This window comes from Mesoplodon densirostris, chromosome 11, assembly GCF_025265405.1.
Source record: "Mesoplodon densirostris isolate mMesDen1 chromosome 11, mMesDen1 primary haplotype, whole genome shotgun sequence".
NCBI lineage: Eukaryota > Metazoa > Chordata > Mammalia > Artiodactyla > Ziphiidae > Mesoplodon > Mesoplodon densirostris.
The window spans coordinates 36,830,192-36,855,806 of NC_082671.1; the positions used below are offsets into that span (position 1 = coordinate 36,830,192).

General features: G+C 38.4%; 1 protein-coding gene across 2 annotated transcripts; it reads left to right on the top strand.

The window, feature by feature from the left end:
* The first annotated feature begins 5,904 nt into the window (after positions 1–5,904).
* On the top strand, positions 5,905–25,229 carry TMBIM4 (transmembrane BAX inhibitor motif containing 4). 2 transcript variants are annotated; one of them, XM_060112869.1, is made up of 7 exons: positions 5,905–6,071; positions 14,572–14,680; positions 16,061–16,166; positions 17,416–17,449; positions 20,203–20,320; positions 24,380–24,425; positions 24,962–25,229. In XM_060112869.1, the coding sequence occupies exons 1-7, from the start codon at positions 5,975–5,977 to the stop codon at positions 25,166–25,168; spliced, it is 717 nt and encodes a 238-aa protein (XP_059968852.1). In that variant the 5' UTR covers positions 5,905–5,974; the 3' UTR covers positions 25,169–25,229. The 2 variants fall into 2 exon arrangements, with proteins under 2 accessions (XP_059968852.1, XP_059968853.1); XM_060112870.1 differs by lacking the exon at positions 24,380–24,425 and having other exon boundaries at positions 24,984–25,124.
* Positions 25,230–25,615: the final 386 nt, after the last annotated feature.

A 25,615-nucleotide genomic window follows, 5' to 3' on the forward strand; every position in this document is an offset into this window, starting at 1 on the left:
CATGAATTAGCATAAATTCAGATATGGAGGAAAGGGGTTCTTTGTGAATAACAAAAGATACTCTGATCACTCCAGAAATTCCAAGGTTTTTTGAAGCTCTGTGCCAGGAACCGAGAACAAAAACAAAATACATTTTTTATTATACCACACATATGTATTCACATGAGGGCTCCTTGAAGTAGGTATCTGTGCCATCTGCATGTTACAGATGAGGAAACTGAGGCTTAACCTCAAAACTGTGTTGCCTCTCTAGCCTAGCTTTCTCCCAATCCATTTTATTTCCAAATTCATCTACATTAAACAGAGATTTCATCACATTACTTCCTTAGTGACTCTCTATTACATAATAAAGTCTACTATTCAAGTTCCTCTAAAGTCTGTTTCATGGTGGTTGTGTTCATTTCTACCTCTGGCCATGCTTAATGCCTGCTTTTCCTCCCTCCTTCTAACATTCTCTGCATTCCTTAATAACTCTCAAATCCTACCTATTTAGATTCAGTGAGGGTGGGATAGTAGAGGACCTGCTATCACAGAGTTAAGTGCTTTACACATGTTGTCTCCAATGTTACATATGTTAATACTCCAGCAAACCCACAGTTTAGGTGTTCTGATTCTTAGTTTACAGTAGAAAAAATCCAGGCCTGGAGATATAAGTTTGGGTGCTTGAAAGTTAGTGAGTGATTGAGCTAGGATTCAGACTCAAATTTATTTAGCTCTAAAAGCCCATGCTCTTTTTCGGTAATTCATGAGATTTGTAACCCTCTACTGTTCTGGTCCCTAAACTTGAGTTGTAGATAAAACTCTAAAGATAAAAATTTTTTTTGAGATAGTAGCAGCTTGAGTCTCTACTTCCTTCACTGTTGAACGCAGATTATTATCTAAAAGCCAAAAAAAAAAGGTTTTCGAGTCAATCTATGAATAGGATAGAATTATTATAGTCTGGGAATAATCTAGAAGAGATTTTAGCCTGTAGTTGGTAGAACAAACATATTAAATGAAAAGGAGGGGAGAAAGAAGAAGAGACAGTAAGAAAGAAGAGGAAAGATGCAGGAAGAGGAGAGATGCAGATAGGTCTTTAAAACCACTGAAATTTGTTTAGATTAGTGACTTTATTTACGAAGCACTTTCTTTGAAATTGCAGCTTTAAAGGAAGAGAGGAGGGACTTCCCTGGTGGTACAGTGGTTAGAGCTCTGTGCTCTCACTGCTGAAGGCTGGTGTTCAATCCCTGGTTGGGGAACTAGATCCCACAAGCCGTGTGGCCAAAAAACAAAACAAAAACAAAAACAAAACAAAACAAAACCCAACGACAACAAATAAACTTGTTCTTGAAAATATAAGCTTAAAAAAAATAGAGGATACTGAGTTATTGGATTCCATATCTGCAATTAAGTGCTTTATTGTCATAAGATAACTTTCTTATCTAAACTGAGAGGGAGCAAATAACTTCTGTCACTTTTAAAAACACAATTTAAAAATTTTAGTATAATACACAAAATAGTACACAAACCCTCAGTATAAACAGCTTGCTACATTATCACAAGGAAACATATGTAATCAGCCATCCCAGAAGTCCTTCTAAGTGCCTTCTCCCAGTTCTTATCCCTTCTTACTCCCCAAAGATAATTTCCTGATGTCTAAGACCACAGGTTAATTTTGCTTGCTTTTTAAAAATTAATTAATTAATTAATTAATGCATTGGGTCTTTGTTGCTGCATGCGGGTTTCTCACTGCGGTGGCTTCTCTTGTTGCAGAGCACGGGCTCTAGGCATGTGGGCTCAGCAGTTGTGGCTTGTGGGCTCTAGAGCGCAGGCTCACTAGTTGTGGTGCACAGGCCTAGTTGCTCCGCGGCATGTGGGATCTTCCCGGACCAGGGCTCGAACCTGTGTCCCCTGCATTGACAGGTGGATTCTTAACCACTGCACCACCAGGGAAGTCCCCTTTTGCTTGCTTTTTTAACTTTACATAGAATCTCATAGTGCATATTCTTTGTATTTGGTTTCTTTTGCTTAACATAAGGTTTGTGAAGTTCATTCATGTTGTATATAGTAGTAATTTGTTCATTTTCATTGTAGAAACTATGCAAGTATATGAACATACCACAATTTTTAAATCCATTTTACCAACAGTGGTCAGTTGGGTTGTTTCTAGTTTTTGGCTATTATGAATAAGGCTGCCCACCATTATTTTTTAACTTGCTATTTAATGTCATTTTAAGTAAAGAAAAAAATATCATTTAAAATTATTAGCACAAATTTTACCATTGATCTTTATATTGTGCAATGCCAGTTTTAAATGCAAAGTCATGTGTGGAATCATCAAAATTACATAATTTGTATTTCATAGCCTGTACATGCTTATGTTTTTCATTCTTAACTTCAACTGTGGAAAAGCTGCATGAAATTAACTCAAAATGTTTTTATTTCATTTCCTGTTATGTGCACAATCTACCAACACTCTCTACCTTCAGCTTCCAGATAAGGATGGACTAAAGGGAAAACAAACTATAGTTGTGCTATCTCTCTTTCCTTCTATATCTTCGTTTATAGTGTAAGCGGTTGGCTAATGCTGGGAAGTAGCACAAATTTTAAAAGTTATGATAGGATTCCTTGGTCATTCATGTTTCTTAGAACACCATTCTTTCTGCAAAGTAAATTCTGGTTGGTAAGGAAAGCTTGGCCTCTTTCAGCTGTTTTCACCCTCCCTCCCTTTCTCTTTACTAAGCTGCAGATGTAACGCATTTATCTTGTACTGTTTTCTTTTTCTTTTTCTTTTTTTTTGGCCATGCCGTGAGGCTTGTGGGGTCTTAGTTCCCCTACCAGGGATTGAACCGGGACCTCGGCAGTGAGAGCACAGAGTCCTAACCACTGGACCGCCAGGGAATTTAATCTTGTACTGGTTTCAATCTAGCCTAACTCCCATGCATTACAGGTCTAATAGAATTCTGCACTAATGGGGCTGCCTGAATGCTAAATGCAAATGGTTGGCATGGAAGAGTGTACACACTTATATATTGTGTGTAACTCTTCTGCTCATGCTCCGTTGTGCTTTCACTTATAAAACACAAGTTCAAAGGAAAAATTATGAAGAATTGCAAAATGGCGACAGTTGAACATTAAGTCAAATGCAAGGTCCTTCTGAAAGCAGGGCCCTATGCAGTTGTACAAGTTACATGCCTATGAAGCCAGTTCTAGTTTAAGAGTTCCAGTTAATCCACAACCTTTTCAACACATGGTATTGTCAACCTCTTAACTTTAGTCATTTGGTGAATGTGTAGAGATATCTCATTGTGGCACTGATTTGCATTTCTCTGAACATTGAGGGTAAGCATCTTTTTATATGTTTATTAGTAATTTAGTGTGTGTGTGTGTGTGTGTGAGTGAGTGTGATGCCTGTTTGCCTATTTTTCTGTTGGCTGCCTGTCTCTCTTTTTTTCTTGATTTGTAACAATTGTTTTTATATTCTGGAAAGAAGCATTATGTATATTACATGGGTAGCAAATATCTTCCTCTGTTCTGTGACTTGCTTTTACTCTCTTATAGTGTATTTTGATTACTAGAAGTTCCTCATTTTAATATAGTTTAGTTTGTCAATCTTCTCCTTTGGGGTTAACTGCTAGTTTGTATCTGGTTTCAGAAATCTTTTCTTTCCTCCAAATCATATTTTCCTATATATCATCTTCTCAAAGTTTTATTGTTTTGTCTTTCACATTTATATCCACAATCCATCTGAAGTTTACCTTTTGTAAATGGTAAGAGGGAGGAGATCAAATTTTGCTGATGGTGCTTTTAGTCAATAAGACAATGGGTTTGGACTTTCCTGGTGGCACAGTGGTTAAGAATCCGCCTGCCAATTCAGGGGACACAGGTTTGAGCCCTGGTCCAGGAAGAACCCACATACTGCAGAGCAGCTAAGCTCATCTGCCACAACTACTGAGCCTGCACTCTAGAGCCCGTGAGCCACGATTACGGAGCCCGCAAGCTACAACTACTGAAGCCCGCGTGCCTACAACCCATGAGAAGCCACCGCAATAAGCCTGTGCGCCGCAACGAAAAGTAGCCCCCGCTCGCCACAACTAGAGAAAAGCCAGAGCACAGCAACAAAGACCCAACACAGCCAAAATAAAAAAAAACTAAATAAAATATATAAAATTAAAAAAAAAAGCAAAAGAGTATGACATTAAAAAAAAAAAAAGATGGTGGGTTCCCAGTCCAACTCTGGTTAGTTCTATATAATAAATCCTATTATGACTTTATATTAAAATGAGTAATGTGTTTTTGAAATGCCTGTAACATCATAAAAGGTAAGGTTTTTTTGCTTGTCTTTATGGAAATGAGGTTAGTTCTTTTTTTTCGTTGTTTTATTTATTTAATTTAATTTATTTATTTTTGGCTGCATTGCTGTGCGTGGGCTTTCTTCTAGTTGTGGTGAGTGGAGGCTACTCTTCTCTGAGGTGCGCGGGCCTCTCACTGCAGTGGTTTCTCTTGTTGTGGAACACGGGCTCTAGGCACGCGGGCTTCAGTAGTTGTGGCACGCGGGCTCAGTAGTTGTGGCTCGCGGGTTCTAGAGCGCAGGCTCAGTAGTTGTGGCTCATGGGCTTAGTTGCTCTGCAGCATGTGGGATCTTCCCAGAGCAGGGCTCGAACCTCTGTCCCCTGCATTGGCAGGCGGATTCTTAACCACTGCACCACCAGGGAAGCCCTGAGTTTAGTTCTTTAGACAAAAGCTCCCAATAACATCAAGTTTAAGGATTTGGTTTCAGAATAGACCGTTCCACAGCTATTCTGAGTTCTACTTGCTAAGTCTTTTGAGTGTTATGGTTAAAGTGAGGATGGCAAATGTGGGTGTATCAAAGTAAATGCATCATAAAAATTCCAAGGGATCCTGGGATGACATTACTCTGTGTATATCTACACCTCATCTTTGTACTGGAATGACAGCAATACCATGAATATTCACTCTGATCCATCGTGTTCGCCACCATCATTTCTTTTATTAGTACAGCAACATCCCTTCTTCCCTGGCTGTGGTCATGACTCTACAATGTATTCTACATTTGGCAGTGATCTGGCCTTTATCTATTCAGCCTCATACTTTGCCATCTGTGCCCTACTCAAAGTGAGCTCTGGGCTTCCCTGGTGGCGCAGTGGTTGAGAGTCCGCCTGCCGATGCAGGGGACACGGGTTCGTGCCCCGGTCCGGGAAGATCCCACATGCCGCGGAGCGGCTGGGCCCGTGAGCCATGGCCGCTGAGCCTGCGCGTCCGGAGCCTGTTCTCCGCAACGGGAGAGGCCACAGCAATGAGAGGCCCGTGTACCGCAGAAAAGAAAAGAAAACAAAAAACAAAACAAAAAAAAACACTGAGCTTTGCTCCCTGCTCCCCGCCGCTTTGCAGATGTTGGTCCCTTGAGAGCCTACCTACATCACTCCACTCTTCCCTGGTTGGCTCCGACTTGTCTTCCAGGATTAAGCATTATCTCATTAAGAAAGCCTGGTTTATAGAAAGTGCTCAATAATTTTAGGGATTGTTATTATTAAAAAATAGTGTAAATAAAATCAACTATACTTCAATAAAAATAATGTAATTAAAAGTGTCTCCCTAATGTGATTATTGACAGAGTATATGAATGAGATGGGTATTTGTTGAAAGGAAGGATGAATGGGACTTCGCTTTTATCACTTTTAGCAACTCACCAGGTCAGAAGATTGAAGAAGCTTGTGGAGGAAAATCTGAGAAAACCTTCACTTCAGATGACGCCGAGAATGTAACTCGTTTTCTCTCCCACCCTCATCTGAAGCCATCTCCTTTTTCTCAGCCTAACTGAAGTTTTGAGGCGAGATCATCGATTAGTTGGGGCTTGGCTCGGCCTCAGCCGCTCGGCTAGTTGGGTCTGGACCGCTTCCACCGGAAGTGGCTTGGAGGCAGTTGTGCTGGCGTTGTCTCAGCTCGGAAAGGTGGTTGGGTGTGCGGTTCTGACATGGCGGACACTGACCCCCGCTACCCCTGCTCCTCCATCGAGGACGACTTCAACTATGGCAGCTGCGTGGCCTCCGCCAACGTGCACATCCGAATGGGTAAGTCGCCGGGCCCGTCTCGGCCGCCCCTAGTCGGTCCCGCCGCGCCGCCGGCCTCTGAGGCGAGCATCCTCACCGGCCGGGCTCGGGGGAGAGCGCGGGTGTCCTGGGGTTCAGAGGGCAGCCTTCCCTTCTCCTGCCAGCCCCGCCGGCTCCGAGGAAGAGCGTTCTCCCTCCGCAGGGGCTCAGAGGGAGAGGCGGTGGTCCCCCAGCTGTGCGCTCAGAAACCTGAACCCATCGTGCCTTAAACCCTGTCTTCGGTGGAGAAGGGGACAGTTGAAAACCTCAGTAGCCTGAATTTGGCATCTTTCAGTTAAGAGAAACCTAGGGTTATTTTTTCGGTTAAAATAAGTTTATTATGTTATCATTGTGACATACACGTGAATGGAGTTATTTGCTTGGATGTTTTTGGTTTAGGGGGTGTGAACTTGTTTCCAGGTTCCATGTCCTTATCTTCTTTGCTGGATTGTAAGAAACTGTGAGGGCAGGGACCATATCTATCTCGTTTACTGTTTTCTCTCTTAAGGACCTAAAACTCAACATAGGTGTGAGTATTATTGAGGCACTTGCTGGAAATGGAACATTCCTAGGTCAATCAAAATGCCATGTTAGTTATAAGTTATTATGTAATATCCAGCGGGTAGAAATTATTTTGAATTTAAAATGCTCAGCTTCATGTAAGTGGAATTCATTGTCCGCTCTAGTTCAGCCAATTGATCACAGAAGCTGCAGCAGATTTTCATCCTATCGGGCAGCTGGAACTTGTTCTGGGAGAGGACTTATGAAGCGCTCATGCGCTAAGAATCTTGATCTATATTTCTGGAAGTGAATTTTGGAACTATTTTGGCAATAGAACTCAGTTTTTTTAATAAAAAAATTTTTTAATTGTGATAAAATATATACTACATTAAAATTTTACCATCTTAACCATTTTTAAGTGTACAGTTCAGTGTGTAGTGTTAAATATATTCACATTGTTATGCAACTAATCACCAGAACTTTTTCATCTTGCAAAACTGAAACTCTGTACCCATCAAACAACTTGCCACTTTCCCCTCTCCCAAGCCCCACCACTCTACTTTTTTTGTTTTATGAATTTGACCACTCTAGATAACTTCATATAAGTGGAATCATCAGTATTCGTCTTTTTGTGACTAGTATATTTCAATTAGCATATTTTCAGGGTGTGTTTATTTTATAGCATGCGTCAGAGTTTCCTTTTTAAGGCTGAATAATTTTCCATTGTATTATTTGTATATCAGGAAAATACAATTTTCCATTGTATTGCTTCTATTATTGCGCCCTCACCAACACTGAGATCATCAAACTTTTTAGTATCTGGCAATCTGGTAGATCAGGGGTTGGCAAACATTTTCTACAAAGGGCCAAATGGTAAATATTTTCAGCTTTGTGGATTCTAAGGACACTGTGGCACAGCTCTGCCATCGTGGTGCAAGAGCAGCTATAGAGGACACACACATGACAGTGTGACTGTGCCCAGTAACGCCTACAAGGTCAGGTGATGTGCTGGGTTTGGCCCTTAGCTGTAGTTTACTGACTCTTGTTGTGGGTAAAACATGTTATCTTGTTTTAATCTACATTTCTTTAGCTAGGTGAGTGAAGGTGAGCGTTTTTTCTTTGTTTACACAACTTTATTGGGCTCCCTGCCAATATTAGGGATATAGCAGTAACCAGATAATAGTTCAGTTCTCTAGAGTTGTTATTTGGGTGGAGGAGTAGGGGAGATAGACCCTAAAGAGTCAAGCAAACAAATAGACTACTAACAGTGATAAGTTCTCTGAAGAAAAGAAACAGTGATGGAGTAGACTCTAGGGTCTAGAATAGCAGCAATTTTAGTTCAGGAATGGCCAGGAAAAGAACTCGTAAAGGAGATGGCAGTTGTGTTGTATTGGAAGGAGCTAGCCAGGCGTATTAGTTATCTATTGCTTTATTAAAAATTACCCCAAATTTTAGACGCTTAAAACAACACATCGGGCCTCCCTGGTGGCGCAAGTGGTTGAGAGTCCGCCTGCCGATGCAGGGGATACGGGTTCGTGCCCCGGTCTGGGAGGATCCCATATGCCGCGGAGCGGCTGGGCCCGTGAGCCATGGCCGCTGAGCCTGCGCGTCCGGAGCCTGTGCTCCGCAACGGGAGAGGCCACAGCAGTGAGAGGCCCGCATACCGCAAAAAAAAAAAAACAAAACACAACACATAGTTATTGCCTCACACAGTTTCTGAGAGTCAAGGGTCTGGGAGAGGTTTAGCTAGGTGGCTGTGGCGCAAGGTGTCTCATGAGAGTCCACTCAAGGAGTGGGCTGGGACTGCAATCAGCTAAGGCTTGACTAGCCTGGAGGATCCATTTCCTGGAAACCTCATTCATGCAGATGTTGACAGAGGCCTTAGTTCTTTGCCACATGACATTTCCATAGGCTGCATGAGTGTCATGGGCATGGTGGCTGGCTTCCTCAAGAGCAAGCAATCCGTGAGAGACCATCGAGGAAGCTACAGTGTCTTTTATGACCTAGTCATGGCAGTCCCACACACCATCACATCTTCCTTATTGTATTTATTAGAAGCAAGTTCCTAAGTCCAGTCCACATTCAAGGGGAGGGTATTTAGGCTCCACCTTTTGAAGATGTGTTAAAGAACTTACAGGCATATTTATTTCCCTCTGGCTACAAGTTATTTTTCTTTCTTCCACATGCAAGCTAAGACCCTCCAAAAGTCTTATCCTATTATAACATCAGCTCAAAGTTCAGAATCTTGTCATCTAACGGTATGGATGAGGCTCCTTGGCTATGGTTCCTTAAGTATAGCTCCTATGAGTACATTTCCTCTCAGACTCTGTGGAACTAAAGAATTTTTTAATTACCTGTATCCACACACCCAACATCCAAAGGTAAGACAGCCATAATTTGGTGGTATTTTTGCCAATAATATTCTTCAAAAAACTTTGTGGGTCTCCTGTGATTGTTACTGAGGTTCACTCCATTAGATAAAAGCCACACCCAAACGTCTTAGAGTGAGTTTTGGTTGAGACTGATGAGTGACTATTTCCTCTCAGAAGCCCTATTGTTTGAATGATTTTTTCTGAGGTACAATGTTGGATATTTGTGAGGTTCGTTCTGTTTTGTTTTCTTTTCTTTTTGGCCGCGCCACGCGGCGTGTGGGATCTTAGTTCCCCGACCAGGGCTGGAACTCATTCCCCCTGCAGTGGAAGCGCAGAGTCTTAACGACTGGACCACCAGGGAAGTCCCTTTGTGAGGTTCTAACAAAGGATTTTATCATCACATGCTGTGTCATCTCTTGCATTTTAGTATGAGCAGCAAGAAGGCAGCAAGTGCATGCTCTGTCTGGAAATCTCCTTACTTTGATCACCACTTCATTAGGCACATCTTCTACTTTCCATGTTCCCACAGGTGACAGTGTTGCTAAATTTTTTGACAGTACATAACAAGGATTCTGTTTCCTCCAGTTTCCATAAGATTTTCCTCTTTTAAAGTCCTTACCCACAGCCTCCATAAAGGCGTCATCCTTCTATAGTCTCTTCAAGGCTCTTTGAGCTTTTACCTCGAAGACCTACCTACTTCTACCCACTACCTGGTTCCAAAGCCTCTTCCATATTTTAGGTTTTTGGTACAGCAGCATCCCACTTCCAGGGGATACCAAAATCTGTATTAGTCTTTACTGCTGTGTAACAAATTACCACAAAACTTAGTGGCTTGAATACATGTTTATTATCAGTTTCTAAGAGCCAGGTAGCTGAGAGACTCTAGCTCAGGATTTGTCATAGGTGTAGTCAGGATGCTGGCTGAGGCTGCAGTCGTCTGAAGTCCCGCCTGGTGGTGACGGATACGCTTGCAGGGAGGCACACTCACATCACTATGAGCAGAAGGCTTCAGTTTCTCACTGGCTGTTGGCAGGAGACCTCACTTTCTCATGGATCTTTCCAGAGGGCTGCTTGAGATTTCTCACAACATTGGCAGCTGGCTTCTCCTACAGTGTTCATTCTCAGTGGGGACAGTATTGCCTCCAAGAGGGTGAAAATTGGTTCCTGAGGTGGAGAGCAAAGAATCTCAGGTATTTCAATGGTTTGTAGCCTTCCAAAGAGTTGTGATACATAAACATATGTACAGTATATTTGTGGCATTCAATTTTTTTTTTTTTTAATTTGGCCACGCCACTTTTGGGATGTGGCTTTTGGGATCCTAGTTCCCCGACCAGGGATTGAACCTGGGCCCCCAGCAGTGAAAGTGTGGAGTCCTCACCACTGGACCGCCAGGGAAGTCCCTGTGGCATTAACATTTTATTGGAGGGCTATTAGGATAAAAACGTTCAGAAGGCTTCTTAGATGGGCAACAAAAAAAGGTTGATAAACACTGCTCTAGAGCAAGTGATCTAAGAAAGAGCAAGTAGGTAGCCATATTGCCTTAAAATTTTTTTTTATTGAGGTATAGTTGACAGGTGTTGCCTTTTATGACGTAGAAATAATACACACTGCCACTTCTGCCTTATTCTTTTTGTTAGAAGTGAGTCACTTGAAGGGAGTGTCAAAAGTTAAACCATCATTTCATGTAAAGAATGATAAGGGCATTTCAGGCAGAGGAAACAGCAAGGGCAAAGGCCCAGAAGCAGGAAGGATTTGGCATGTTTGGGGAACATAAAGGTGGCTAGTGAGGGTAATGCATGGTGAGGAAAAGGAAGAGTAGTAGGAGATGAGGTTAGAGAGGTTCCATATCATGTAGGGCCTGTAGGCCCTATAAAATCTTCAAAATTTTATTCTAAGTTTAAGGGACACCATTAAAAGTAGTTAAGCAGGGAGTCACGTGATATGGATTACTTTACAAAAAGATTGCTGACAGCTGTGGAGAATGGGTTGGGACTACAGGTGGGACCAGTGAGAGCGTAGAGACCAATTAGAAGGCTGCTCTAATAGTCCAGGTGAGAGATCATAAGACTGACTGGAGAGGCTGCAGAGGAGACCAGAGAGGTGGTCGACGTTGCAGGTGGAAGCTATGGTAGTTGTTGATGGATTGGGAAAAGGGAGGGGAATGAGAGATGACTCCTACATTTTTGGCTTGGGGGATGTTGGTGCTGGTTACAGATTGGGTAGAACTGAAGAGTTCCTGGTTTAGCCTGTTAAGTTTGAGTAGAAAGGGGAGAAGTAGAAGGGGAGAAATTAGGACTCAAAAAAAAAAAAAAGAAATTGAAAGATTGCTGTTTGGCTTGTTTTCTTTTCATATTAGATCTTCTATTTTTCCCTGTGAGCTGCTTATGTATATCTTTTGCCACTTTTTATGTTAGTTATTCAAAATGGGTGTCAGGTGTTACTTTTTGTGAGATTTGATTTAAGTTCTCATTTTTAAAGAGTATAGAAAAGCTGTGATCTAGAGTATCTGCATAAGGATTATTTTTATGATGAATTTATTGGCTTAACATAGGTTTCTTTTTTTTAATTTATTTTATTTTTGGCTGCATTGGGTCTTCGTTGCTGCGTGTGGGCTTTCTCTAGTTGCGGCGAGCGGCGGCTACTCTTCGTTGTGGTGCGCAGGCTTCTCTTGTTGCGGAGCACGGGCTCTAGGTGCACGGGATTCAGTAGTTGTGGCTCGCGGGCCCTAGAGCGTGAGCTCAGTAGTTGTGGCACACTGGCTTAGTTGCTCCGCAGTATGTGGGATCTTCCCGGACCAGGGCTTGAACCCGTGTCCCCTGCATTGGCAGGCGGATTCTTAACCACTGCGCCACCAGTGACGACCCCTGCATAGGTTTCTTTAAAACGTTTTTCTGTTACAAAAGTAATAAATATTTATTGGTGATATATTAAAAAAAACACAGATTAGCAAAGAACTGAACATGGAAACACCCTCAGTCATACTGCCCAAGGAAAACCATTATTAACACCTTCACTTGTATTCTTCCAGTCTTTTATCACATATGCACTTGTGCACACGCACATATACAAATAAACATTAAACACACTGTTTTGACTGTAGAACAGGTCCATAAAATGTTAAGGATTAACACTGACTTTCACTGCTTAACTGAGAATATATATTATGTGCAATGGGTTTGAATTACATAAGGTACATTGTAGGGTATCAGAAGTAAAGAATATGATTTTTTTATAGTCCAGAAAATCCCTTGGGGGAATAATGGTTTGACCTTTGGTTTAGAATTAAATTTGTGGAAACATAGCCCAAATAATTGCCTATGGCAGATTCTTTGCTTTTGTGAAAAAGGCAGAAACAACTTCCCAAAGCTTGCAGACATCAGGGCCTTTTTAAGAAAGTAAGTTGTAGATTGGTTGTGGAGATGAACACTGTTTATCTCCTTTTTGTTCAAGATTACCTCTGCCTAGGCCAAAGTAGGACTGATTCTCACTGTGACTGTGAGTCATTGGTTACGATATACGTTCATTAAAACCTGTTTAAGACATGAGGAAAAACTCACTATGTTTTGGAAAGGGTGCCAGAAGGAAACACTGATTAAGATTTAATTGCGGGGCCTTTAAGTATTAAATCTTGGGCTTCCCTGGTGGCGCAGTGGTTGAGTCCGCCTGCCGATGCAGGGGACATGGGTTTGTGCCCTGGTCCGGGAAGATCCCACATGCCGCGGAGCGGCTGGGCCCGTGAGCCATGGCCGCTGAGCCTCCGCGTCCGGAGCCTGTGCTCTGCAACGGGAGAGGCCACAACAGTGAGAGGCCCGCATACCACAAAAAAAAAAAAAAAAAAAAGAATTAAATCTTTAGTATTTATGAAAATTCCCTTATTCTTATAAAATATTTATTTTATTACTCGATATTTGGCAGACATACCATCAAAGCACTTCATCATTCCTTGAGGAACCAGGTCTTTGGTAGGAATTTTTTTCAAAGAGAACATGTATCATATTCGCCTTGTCATGAGAGTCAAGAGACAATATCACATCTTTTGTTGGGTAAAAGTCATTCAATAGTGTTTTTCTTGCCTAAGAACAATGCTCTATAGAAGTTATGTAGCTCCATTATTGTTTCAGAATAAGACCTTTTCCCTGACTGGCAAGATTCACTTTTCATTAATTCAATATACGTTTATTTAAAAGCAAATAAAATTTAATGAGTATTTATTCTGTGCCAACTCCTTGGCTGGGTGCTAGGAGTATAAAAATGAATATTATTATCCTATTATTAGGGAGCTTTTTAGTCTTTATAGTCTAATAGTGAAAGACAAGTAGACTTATCACTATAAAATAAAGTGACTAGAAGTATATTTAGGGTCCCTTGGGAACATGGGGAGGAACATTTAATTCAGACTGGGGAACTGAGAAAGGCTGAAATTTTTTTTTTTAACATTTATTTATTTGTTTGGCCACGTCGGGTCTTAGTTGCGGCCTGTGGGATCATTTAGTTGCGGCATGCAGGCTCTTAATTGTGGCATGCCAGATCTAGTTCCCTGACCAGGGATCGAACACAGGCCCCCTGCAGTGGGAGTGCCGAGTCTTAACCAATGGACCAATAGGGAAGTCCTGAGGAAGGGTGAATCTTGAAAGATGATTAGCAGTTTGTTAAGGAGAGATGAGAACTGTTGTTAATGTTTTTTTATTTCTGAAGCTGGTGGTAAGTTGGGTGTTCACTGTATCATTTATGTCATCTGTAGGTCAGAAGACGTTAATAAGTATTTTTAGATCATTAGGCCTTGGAGTTGATATATGGATGTCGGTAATATTTTGAAAGTAAGAATTTCTAATATAGAAACTAGAGGTAAAGGTACTAGAAGTGAGAAATAAAAATAGGTGAGTGAAAGTAAGTTTAAATATTGTTCGCCTTTTATGGAGAATTTCATTTTGGGGAAACATTTGTATTCCTTGGAAATTAAGATTTCCTTTTTAATTTTATATCTAACCATATGCTTTCTATTCCTGCTTTTCAGTTTCAACATAGCTTCGTTCTTTAAATTGTTCTGTTTCTAATCTTTTGCTTTGTTGTATGTTTTACAAATATGCATTTAATGTTTTTTTATTTTGATGAAAACATTTGTATTCTGGCCCATTAACTTAATTTTTTTAAGCTCATGCTTCCTGGAGGATAGTTATCACTTAAAATTTTTGATTTTTTTGGGAGGCGTTTTTTGTTTTTAGTTTTAGTTACAGATTGCATTTTTTGGATTAAGATTTTTAAAAGAATTCAGGGTTTCCCTGGTGGCGCAGTGGTTGAGAGTCCACCTGCCGATGCAGGGGACACGGGTTCGTGCCCCGGTCCGGGAAGATCCCACATGCCACGGAGCGGCTGGGCCTGTGAGCCATGGCCGCTGAGTCTGCGCGTCTGGAGCCTGTGCTCCGCAGCGGGAGAGGCCACAACAGTGAGAGGCCCGCATACCACCAAAAAATAAATAAATAAAATAAAATAAAATAAAAAATAAAAAAGAATTCATATAACAATTTAATGTTTCTAAGAAGACATTTGATCTTGCTGTTCTCTGATAAATGCTTAAGAAAATAGTCATGTGTAACTTTTTTCTCTTTCAGCCTTTCTAAGAAAAGTCTACAGCATCCTTTCTCTGCAAGTTCTCTTAACTACAGTGACATCCATGCTTTTTTTATACTTTGATTCTATACGGACATTTGTTCATGAAAGGTAAGGTAATGACATGGTTCTGACTCATTTTCAGCCGTTGCATATCACTGAAAGGGCATAATATGAGCAAAGTTAGTTTTTTTTTTCTATTAACTTTTAAGGTTAGAACGTAAAAAAGGTTCATTATTAACTCTTGTAAATAAGTTTTAATAAGGAAAATGTTCTACAATATGGTATTTACCTCTAAACTTTTTAGCTTAATTTCATAGGGTTAAATCCTCATCTTCTGGAATAGTATTAAGAATTTTTAACTGTGTATGCAGTTTTTTTAAGTCTTAGGTTTTTTGTGTGTTTATTAGACTTATGTCCTGTCCCCAAAGCCCAAGACAGTGCTTGAAAAGTAAAGATACTTAAAAAAAGTTTAACTTACCTTAGTGTTGGATCACAACTAGGAAAATTTCACTGAAAAGTTTTCAAAGGAGTTCCATATGATTCATCCCTAATTTGTTTAAGATCTGACCTCCAAAATAATTATTTCCACAGCTAAAAGTAATATAGGTTCTTTATATTAAAGGAAAGGAGAAGTAGAGAATGAATATTTTCTTAGAAGTAGATAATTTCTATTCTCCCTTTATGAAAGGGGAATCTTGAACTATTAGTTTGCTATTTGGAGTAAAGTTCTTTAATTTAAATTACAGCTATATAGTAAATACCCTAAAAAAAGTAGTTAGGTACAAAATTGGTTTATTATTTAATAGTTTTTATGTATTGTATTTTAGTTTAAAAAAGCAGTATGCTAATTGCAAAAATTATTCAAGTATGTTAGAAGTTCATGAAGTAAAAAGGCTAAGTCTTCCCCATTCATTGTGGAGAAGATTCTTCTTTTTTTTTTTTTTAATTAATTTATTTTTATTTATTTATTTTTGGCTGTGTTGGGTCTTTGTTGCTGCTCACGGACTTTCTCTAGTTGTGACGCATGGGGGCTACTCTTTGTTGCAGTGTGTGGGCTTCTCATTGCAGTGGCTTCTCTTGCGGAGCCTGCGGGCTTCAGTAATTGTGGCATGTGGGCTCAGTAGTTGTGGCTCACAGGCTCTAGAGTGCAGGCTCAGTAGTTGTGGTACACGGGCTTATTGCTCTGAGGCATGTGGGATCTTTCCGGACCAGGGCTCGAACCTGTGTCCCCTGCATTGGCAGGCAGATTCTTAACCACTGCGCCACCAGGGAAGTCCCTGTGGGGAAGATTCTTTGTCTTCCTGCTCCTCCCCATCTCACAGTCCTCAAATATTCCCCATGGAAAAATAATTTCCTTTGACAGTTTGGTGTAGATCCTTTCAGATTTTTTTCCCCTGTACTTTCACAAATACATAGACAAATTTTATTAAATTGGATAAAACTATAGTGTCTTTTAACTTGAGAATGATTTAATTTTTTGTCTTTCAGTCCTGCCTTAATTTTGGTGTGTGCCCTTGGATCTTTGGGTTTGATTTTAGCCTTGACTTTAAACAGACATAAGCATCCCCTTAACCTGTACCTGCTTTTTGGATTTGTGAGTACTTTGACAATATCTGTTCCTTTAACATTTATTCCTGAGTTTTAGATTTATTTATTTAATTGAATGCATATACATATGTTACAGTAACAGGACAAAATTAATGAGTTTTTAAAAAAATTCAAGGCTTTACCTTTATGATAATCTTCTATCAGATAAAATCTAACTAGAGTAAGCATATAAAACAAAGATACGTAATTAAGGGGAAAGAGAAGCTAGAGGATGAAGCTCAATATCCCTAACTCTTACTTAGGATATGAGTTTAGCTACTTTTGACATGGCTTAAACAATGACAAAATAACAATGGCTTAAACAAGATGGTTTACTTCTCTTTCATATAAAAATCTGAGTGACTGTTTAGGGAAGTTCTCAGGGGCCCATTCATCTGCTATGGTTCAGACATTTCTAAAGTGTTGCATGGTATAAGATAGCTCACCACCATATCTACATTCTATCCATTTATTTAAAAAAATGAAAAGAGAAAGGAGAGAGCAAGCCTTTTTGCTTTTTGAAGTTGTATGCCTCTCTGCTCACATTCTGTTGACTAGAATATAGTCTTGTGACCAGATCTAGCTGCAAGAGAGGCTGAAAAATGTAATGATTAATCTGAACAGTTGTGTGTTAAGGCAAAAATTCTGTTACTAAGGAAGAAAGAAAAAAAGAATATTCAGAGACAGTTTCAAGACTCTGCCACACCAAAGTACTACTTAAATATTTTATTCTTCCTGTGTTTGTGTGAGGTAGTGAGGTTTCTATAAATGTGCATGTGATTTGCAGTTTCATTTGTATTTATATTATAGTGAGTGAGAAAAATAGAATTTTCCATATTACTTTTAGAATCTTCCTGTTACAGATATGAAAAATCTAGTTGAGTTCAAGGAGTAATGGGATCACAGTTAGAATCTAAATATTCTCACAGGAGTTCCCTGGCAATCCAGTGGTTAGGACTTAGCGCTTTCACTGCCGTGGCCTGGGTTCAGCCCTGGTCAGGAAACTTAAGATCCTGCAAGCTGTGCTGCACAGCCAAAAAAAAAAAAGGAATTCTGAATATTCTCACTTAATACATTGAGGTCTCATTTTCATTATGGTGGGCTTATTATCTGTCCCATATACTTCACAAGGCTGCTCTGAAGCTAAAATGAAATCATGCATATGGAATCACATTGAACTCCTGGAAATTAGAACATGTGCATAACATAGTATAAATTTTACATGCATCTATGTAATTTCAATTTCTTTTTCTTAGACACTGTTGGAAGCTCTGACTGTGGCCTTCGTTGGTAAGCCATAATTGTGCTTCCATATGTTAGAGTAACTTTTTTTTTTTTTTTTTTTTGTGGTACGCGGGCCTCTCACTGCTGTGGCCTCCCCCGTTGCAGAGCACAGGCTCCGGATGCGCAGGCCCAGCGGCCATGGCTCACGGGCCCAGCCGCTCCGCGGCATATGGGATCCTCCCAGACCGGGGCACGAACCCGTATCCCCTGCATCGGCAGGCGGACTCTGAACCACTGCGCCACCAGGGAGGCCCAACAGTAACTTTTTAATGTGGGTAAATGTTTTGGATAAAAACGTGTTTGGGGCTAAAGCTTACCATCATGGAATGTCATATTAAAAAATATGGCATAGGATGAAGAATTCCTAAAATATAAGCAAATATTAAATGTTTATGTAGTTAACTGAGTTTAGAGGAAGTGGAAAAGAATTAGGAAAACAATAGGAATAAGAACAATACTCATTTTGTTTATCCATTTGTGAAAATAAGACAACCATAGCTAATCTTTTCCCTTATTTAAAGGGAGCTTAGAAGAACTGATAACATGTTTGGAGCCATGTACTTTCATCACATAAGCTCAGTATCTCAAATTGTCTGCATTGAACTGTACTTTATTATATCCTCATATTTCATCAAATGGCACTACAAGAAACAGTGTCCATTTCTGTTTTGTATTTTGTGTTAAATATATATTTAAAAGGAAGTATCTGTTATAGTTACTTGATGTGCTCTATGTAATGCCTCAAAAAGTTTTGTGATTTATTAACAATAAAAATTCTGATTAACTCAGAATGATTAATCTGGCATACTAAAAAGATCAGAATTGACTATTACTCTCAATAACAGTAAATTGTTGATCCTTATTATTAATATATTTATCTCTTCCTATTTTGTCATTACTGTTTTTAACTTTTTTATGCCAGTTTTATTGAACCTATTTTTTGGTAATTCATCTCTTCCTTTTATAAAAGAATCAGAATATAAATAAATAATAATAACGAAAAAAAATAGGATTGAAATTTCTCAGCATAAAAAGGAAGTATTATTAATATTTACTTATTATTAGTGTTATTATCTATTAATGTTACTATTAATGTTATTATCAAGTCCATCTCTGTCGTCTCTGGCTCCCACCATTTGTAAGGGATGTAGGAGAGAGATTTATTTCAGGGTTATTGGAATCCACCTAATCTTACACTGAAATTTCTAATGAGAAGCAAAAGTGATTTCATGGTTTACCTTTTCTTTGTTCATCTTCCTAACCCTGTAATGGCATAAGTAGAGAAAGTCCAATTAGTTAGCATTTAGGAATAGAAAGAACTGAATAATTAATCCCCCTCAAATTAAAAATTACTTAAATGGGGCTTCCCTGGTGGCTCAGTGGTTGAGAGTCCGCCTGCCGATGCAGGGGACATGGGTTCGTGCCCCAGTCTGGGACGATCCCACGTGCCGCGGAGCGGCTGGGCCCGTGAGCCATGGCCACTGAGCCTGCGCCTCCGGAACCTGTGCTCCGCAATGGGAGAGGCCACGACAGTGAAAGGCCCGCGTACCACAAAAAAAAAAAAAAAAAAAAATTACTTAAATGGTTTTGGGTTCAAAGTACATAATTTCCTTTAAAGAGGTTATAAGTTAGTATTCTGTTAAAATGTTAAGCAGTTGTATTACAATAGTCCTAGACAATCCAGATGATCATACTAAAACTTCAGAAGGGAATTCAATATATATTCAGTAAACCCCCAATAATGTACTCCAAGATAAAGCAGATTTGGATATAAAGCAATTAGTGGTTGGTTTCTGTTCCCTATGGTGTTGGTAAACAGCTGATAGCCCCAGACAGCCCTAATATTTTTCTTGCCTAGGAATTCCCAGCCAGCCACAGGACCCAGAACCATCCCTACTGATATATATATATATTTTTTTTTAACTTTTTATTTTATATTGGAGTATAGTTAATTAACAATGTTGTGTTAGTTTCAGGTGTACAACAAAGTGATTCAGTTATACATATACATGTATCTATTCTTTTCCCAATTAGGTTGTTATAGAATATCCTATTGATATTTAAGCCAGAGTTGACAGTCACCACTGTCAACTATGGTGATAAACTGCAGTGGGGACAGAAATGGGTGAGAATCATTTCACCATATCCCCCAAACTCCTAAACCAACTAGTTGTGTAATATCTCTCTAGTCATTTCTTTAACTTCATAATAACGTGAACCCTTATGTTGCATATTTTGGAGCCTCTTTATTGCACTATGGGTGTGGTTTTACTGTACCAGTATTGAAGACTGAATAAGGAATCTTTCCATAATTGTTTTTATTAGCAAGTAGTACAGGACAAAATAAGGCATTTCTGTTATATGACAGAAAAAAAACTTTTTTTTTTACATCCTCCCATACACTAATATTTCTTTTTTTAAAAAATAGAAGTATAGTTGATTTATAATATTTTATTAGTTTCAAGTGTACAAAGAAACCAATACTTTTTAAATTTAACATCTTTATTGGGGTATAATTGCTTTACAATGGTGTGTTAGTTTCTGCTTTATAACAAAGTGAATCAGCTATACGTATACATATATCCCCATATCCCCTCCCTCTTGCGTCTCCCTCCCACCCTCCCTATCCCACCCCTCTGGGTGGTCACAAAGCACCGAGCTGATCTCCCTGTGCTATGTGGCTGCTTCCCACTAGAAAAAAACTTTTATATTGAGTATGTTTATATGTATTTTAAATCAGTGTTTTGTAATTTTTACAGTTACTTTCTATGATGTGTATATTGTTCTGCAAGCTTTTATACTGACTACTGCAGTATTTCTTGGTTTGACTGTATGTACTCTACAATCTAAGAGAGATTTCAGCAAGTTTGGAGCAGGGTAAGTTATATATGTCCTGGTTATGATAGATAAGTATATTTAGTATTACCTAGTTTTGAGAGAAATTCTATACTGTTAGCTTTGGATACTTTAAAAATAGAGGGTAATGAGAGGTCATCCCTTTGAGTACTAGAGCCAGGCCCTACTCTCCCAGAGCATGCTAGGAGATGGAAAGTGGCTTTGAGTCTTTTGCTTCCCCCGTATTGAAAGGGAAGTGAATGCGAAAAAATTTAAGCCTTCTAGAGAGGCTAGGCTTGCATGCTTTATAAATGGTATGAAATTTACCTAAATTATTTAGATCTTTGTCTTAGCATAAATGTTACCAAATGTTACCATCTACATCTCTGTGGCAAAAGCAAGGTAATTGTGACCCAGGAGTCTGCATGAACTTAAAAATCTTTTTGATCCATCTAAATTAACCTGTATCATTCTTCAAACTAATTAATATAGGGAATGATCCTTTTTATACCAGGATCATGGTACTGTATCGCCCTCACCTTGGTAAGAATACATAGACTCTTTCCTAAGTTCACAGTGGCCTTCTGTTGGCACATAATCACTCAAACATTTTCTGTTCTTTTTCCGGTTACAACACTAAAAATTTACAACTGGTCTACTTTTACAAAACTTTCTTTCCTCCCCCTTTTTTTCTGGTAATCCAGATTACCAGAAGTCTCTATGGGGGTAAAATATAGTTGGTCAGCCAACACTGACAATTGTGCAGGATGCTTATAGTTGTATTAGAATGGAGTTTGATTTAGGGAGAGGCAACATTTTTTTTTCCTTTCCTGTCTTATATGTATGTTGGGGGGGATGTTTTTTATATATTTGTATGTTGTATATGATTTATGATGTATATGTAGTTTCTCTCTCTGCTTCTTCCCATCCCTATCTCCATATGCACCCCTTCCTCCCATCTGCTCTACTATAGTCTCTAGAACTCCTTATATATCTTCCTTATATTTTAGCCTCTTCAGAATAAATTCTTTCTTCTTCCTTATCTCAGCTGAAACTCAATCCCTCCCTGAGAACACTGTTCTCAAGCTGCTCATTCCCCACACCCTATGTTGTTTGGGATGGGGGGTTAGTATTGAAAACTGCTTCAGTCCCCTAATGCTCCTTTCATTATTCCTCAGCATGCTGGACATTCATTGCTTTAAGGTTTATGCTGTCTGGCTATATGCTTCATACTCTTGCTCATTCCTATTACTCATTCCCTTTTTGGTCAAGCCTCCCTCATGCTTTAAAGACGTTAGCGTCAAACTGCATTTTAGGCCCATCCATCACCTTAGCTTCTTGATATCTCTGGACCTCTTCTACTTTGGCAGCTTTCATCTTCCTGCCGTGTCCACATCATAGACATCACATCGTAGTGATTGTCATCACTAGGGGTTGTTCCATTGCTGAAATCTTAAATATCAGTGTCTCATTTTCTTTCTTCACCTTCTGTCCTCTATTTCTTTCATTTCTTTACTCCCACAACACCTGTCTCCTATGCCTGTTCTTCAGCTACTGCTATTGCTGTTATAAACCACTCTTCATCTCAGACCTAAGTGTTGCATGTCTTCTACTTAACATCCATGAAATTCTGCCAGACTAACTTACTAGCTTACAAGTAGGTAAACTTTCAGTTGCTTTACAGTTCTTAATACCACCTTTCCCATACTCCTTGGTGCAGAAGCTTTGGAGTTTCCCTAGGGTTTAAGTATGAAAAAGCAGGTCCTGAGTCCTTTTCAATCCTGAAGGATCTGTACGGTGAGGTGGCAAGATACATCAGTCTAACTTAAGTATAACAGATGTATCCAAGAAATTCTGTGGCCATTCCAGCAAGAAAACTGAGAGCTGGAATCTCACCATGCCCTTGATTCACCAAAGTGGATTATAATACTATGTATGTTTAATTTCTGATTTAATTCTGTTGTTAAAGAACATATTTTATATGATTTCAGTCTTTTGGCATTTATTAAGATTCATTTTATGATATCGGTAAATGTTCTTTGTGTACTAGAGGAGAATGTATATTTTGCTGTTGTTAGATGAGTGTTTAATAAATGTCAATTAGGTCAAGTTGCTTGATAGCATTATTCAAGTCTTCTGCAGGCTTACTAATTTTCTGCCTGCTTATTCTATCAGTTAATGTGAAAGTGGTGTTGAAATCTCCAACTACAAGTATGGCTTGGTTTGTTTCTCCTATTCTGTAAGTTTTGCTTCCTGTTATTTGAAGCTCTGTTTTTGTATGCATACATATTCAGGATTGTATGTCCTCTTGATGATCCCCTTATCATCATGAAGGGGTTATCTCTGGTAATATTCTTGCCCTAAAATCTACTTTGTTAAGATAGCCACCCCAGCTTTCTATTGATTGTGTTAGCATGGTATATCTTTTTCCATCCTTTTATATTTAGCTTATTTGTGTCTTTAGAGTTAAAATCGTTTTCTCGCAGGCAGCATATGGTTGGATCTTACTTTTTGTCCAATCTGATCATCTCTGCTATTAATTGGCTTGTTTAGACCATTTATATTTAATGTGATTTTTGATATGGTTGGACTTAAGCCTACTCTGTTGCCACTTGTTTTCTTTCTGCTTGTCCTATCCTTTGCTACTTTGTTTCTTTTCTCCTCTTTTTCTTTTGGATTATTTAATTCCATATATCTCCTTTATTAGTTATTAGCTGTAGTTCTTTTAAATAGAGGTTGCTTTAGGTTTTACAGTATACATCTTTAAATCATCATAGTCTGCCTTCAAGAATATACCGTTTCATGCGCAGTATACGTAGGTTGCTTCTCTTTACCTTTGTGCTATTGTTACCATAACTTAGTTCCACATATGTTCTAAACCTCATGATACATTGTTATTATTATTTTTGCTCTTTTGTTTTTAAATCTTTAAGAGATTTAAAATATAGACAAAGCCTTTTATGTTCACCCACATATTTACTGTTTCTGTTGTTCTCCATTTCTTTGTGTAGATCCAAATTTCCGTCTAATACTTTTCTGTCTGAGGGATTTCATTTTAACATTTCTTATAGTGCTGGTCTGTTGGTGTCAGCTTTTGAGTGTCTGCAAAAAAAATCTTCATTTTACTTCTGTTTTTGAGAGTAGTTTTTGCTGGTGCAGAATTCTAGGTTTGGGTTTTTTCTTACTTTCAGTACTCTAAAGATGTCACTCCACTGTATTCTGGCTTGTGTAGTTCTGACAAGAAGTCTGCTTTTTTATCTTTGTGCCTTTACATAATATGTCTTTTATCCCCTAAATACCTTTAACATTTTCTTCGTAATTTTCAGTAATATGATTAACATTTTCAGTAATCTGATTATGATATTCCGTGGTGTGTTTTTCTCACGTTTCTTCTGCTTCTTGGATCTGTCAGTGTAAAGTTTTAATCAAATTTGGAACATTTTGGGCCATTATTTCTTCAACCATTTTTATGTTCCCCTTCTTCCTCCTCTCAGTTGAGACTCCAACTACATATTTGCTAACCGTCTTGATGTCGTCCCACAGGTCACTGGTGCTCTGTTCATTTTTTTTTCCCTAGTCTTTTTTTCTCTGATTTCATTCTGGTTAGTGTCTGTTGCTGTTTTCCAGTTCAATAATCTTCTTCAGTGTCTAAACTGTTGTTAACCCCAATCACTCTAATGGATATGCAAGTTCACAGAATAATTTGTTATTGTTATTTGGTTAAAAAAGGGCAATTAAAAAAAAGGCAATTTTGTTTCATTTGTTCATTTATAGATTTTCTAGAAGTTCTATAGCTCTAGAAGAATTAAAATACTTCTAATGATTTTTGGCTTATATCAGTATTTATGTTCCAGTTGAAAACTTTAAAAATGATACTCTTAAACTAGTTTTGTACCCATAAAAACAAATGTTGAATAGATAGCTGTTCTTTCCATTTCTGGGTGTTCTACAGTATTCATTGTACAGTAAAGACTTCTTACATTTCAATTATTCTTTGGCAAATATCAGGATGGATTTATTTCTTTAGAAAATGTTGAATGGGTTTACAAAGTTTTTTGGTTAGGAACAATATTCTAAATTATTAATATTTTGTTTTTATAGACTATTTGCTACTTTGTGGATTTTGTGCTTGTCAGGAATCTTGAGGGTAAGTTGTTTTAGGATGGTAACTTGAAATATAAATAATCTCAAAAAGCTATAAGAAGCATCTTATGGTCAGACACTTGGTTATAATTATCTGGGAACATTTGTATGTAGAATGATTTTAAAATGATATTTTAAAAAATCAAGGTCTTATGCCAATATTATTGATGGAAAGGAAGATGAATGAACAAATGAGTTAAATTACATAGAAAGAGGCCCTCACTTGTAATTGCTAACCTTCAAGTGGCACATGTAATTCTGAATAGGAAATATATTTTAAATTATTTATATTTGGAATGCTACTGTTCAAAGACAGGTGGGTAATTTAATAAAAGGAGGATATCCATTGGTTCATCCATTCACCCTTTCATACAACAGTAGTGGACCTGCCTTGCCTTTTTCTACTTTTAACATTTGTATTCAAAGTTGTACAGAATTATTAAATACATAGGTAGAATATATACCTTAAGAGCAAGTAACTTAAGTATTCTTAATGCTGTTTTTAAATATAAAATTATTATTTTAATCTCTTGCCTATAGTTATTTTTTTACAGTGAGACAGTGGAGTTGGTCTTGGCTGCTGTAGGAGCCCTTCTTTTCTGTGGATTCATCATCTATGACACACACTCCTTGATGCATAGGCTGTCACCTGAAGAGTATGTATTAGCTGCCATCAGCCTCTACTTGGATATCATCAATCTATTCTTGCACCTGTTGCGGGTTTTGGAAGCAGTTAATAAAAAGTGATTGAAAGCAGTGTATAGAAACTGATTCATTAAGTAATAAAGTTTGAGATATAACTATTAAATACTTTTAAGATTTTATTTGTATGCCATGTACTATATTATAAAGTATAAATCTCCTTTTACTGGGAGATTTTAATCTTATTTAGAAAGGAAAAAGTATAAAGAATAAATTCCAGAGAATTATTCAGTATTAAAATTATATTAAAATGTTAATGACATTTCATTATAAAATGATATATTAAAAACTAAAATTCTGCTTGACAGATATTTTGACATAAAATTTAATTTAATATTATTAGTTTTTTAAAGTATAGGTTTCATTTAAAAATTATAGCAGTATACCAGTGACCAGTGAAACTTCGGTAAATTCCTGACTGCATTAGTTTGCTAGGGTGTCATAACAAAGTACCAAAGCACCAAAGAGTGCGTGGCTTAAACAGAAATTTAT

Bases quoted from the DNA above. Each gene is read 5' to 3' on its own strand.
- TMBIM4 (XM_060112869.1), top strand. From the start codon at position 5,975: ATGGCGGACACTGACCCCCGCTACCCCTGCTCCTCCATCGAGGACGAC. The intron at 14,681-16,060 runs GTAAGGTAATGA...TTTGTCTTTCAG, and splicing joins CGGACATTTGTTCATGAAAG to TCCTGCCTTAATTTTGGTGT. The intron at 20,321-24,379 runs GTAAGTTATATA...TTGTTTTTATAG, and splicing joins TTCAGCAAGTTTGGAGCAGG to ACTATTTGCTACTTTGTGGA.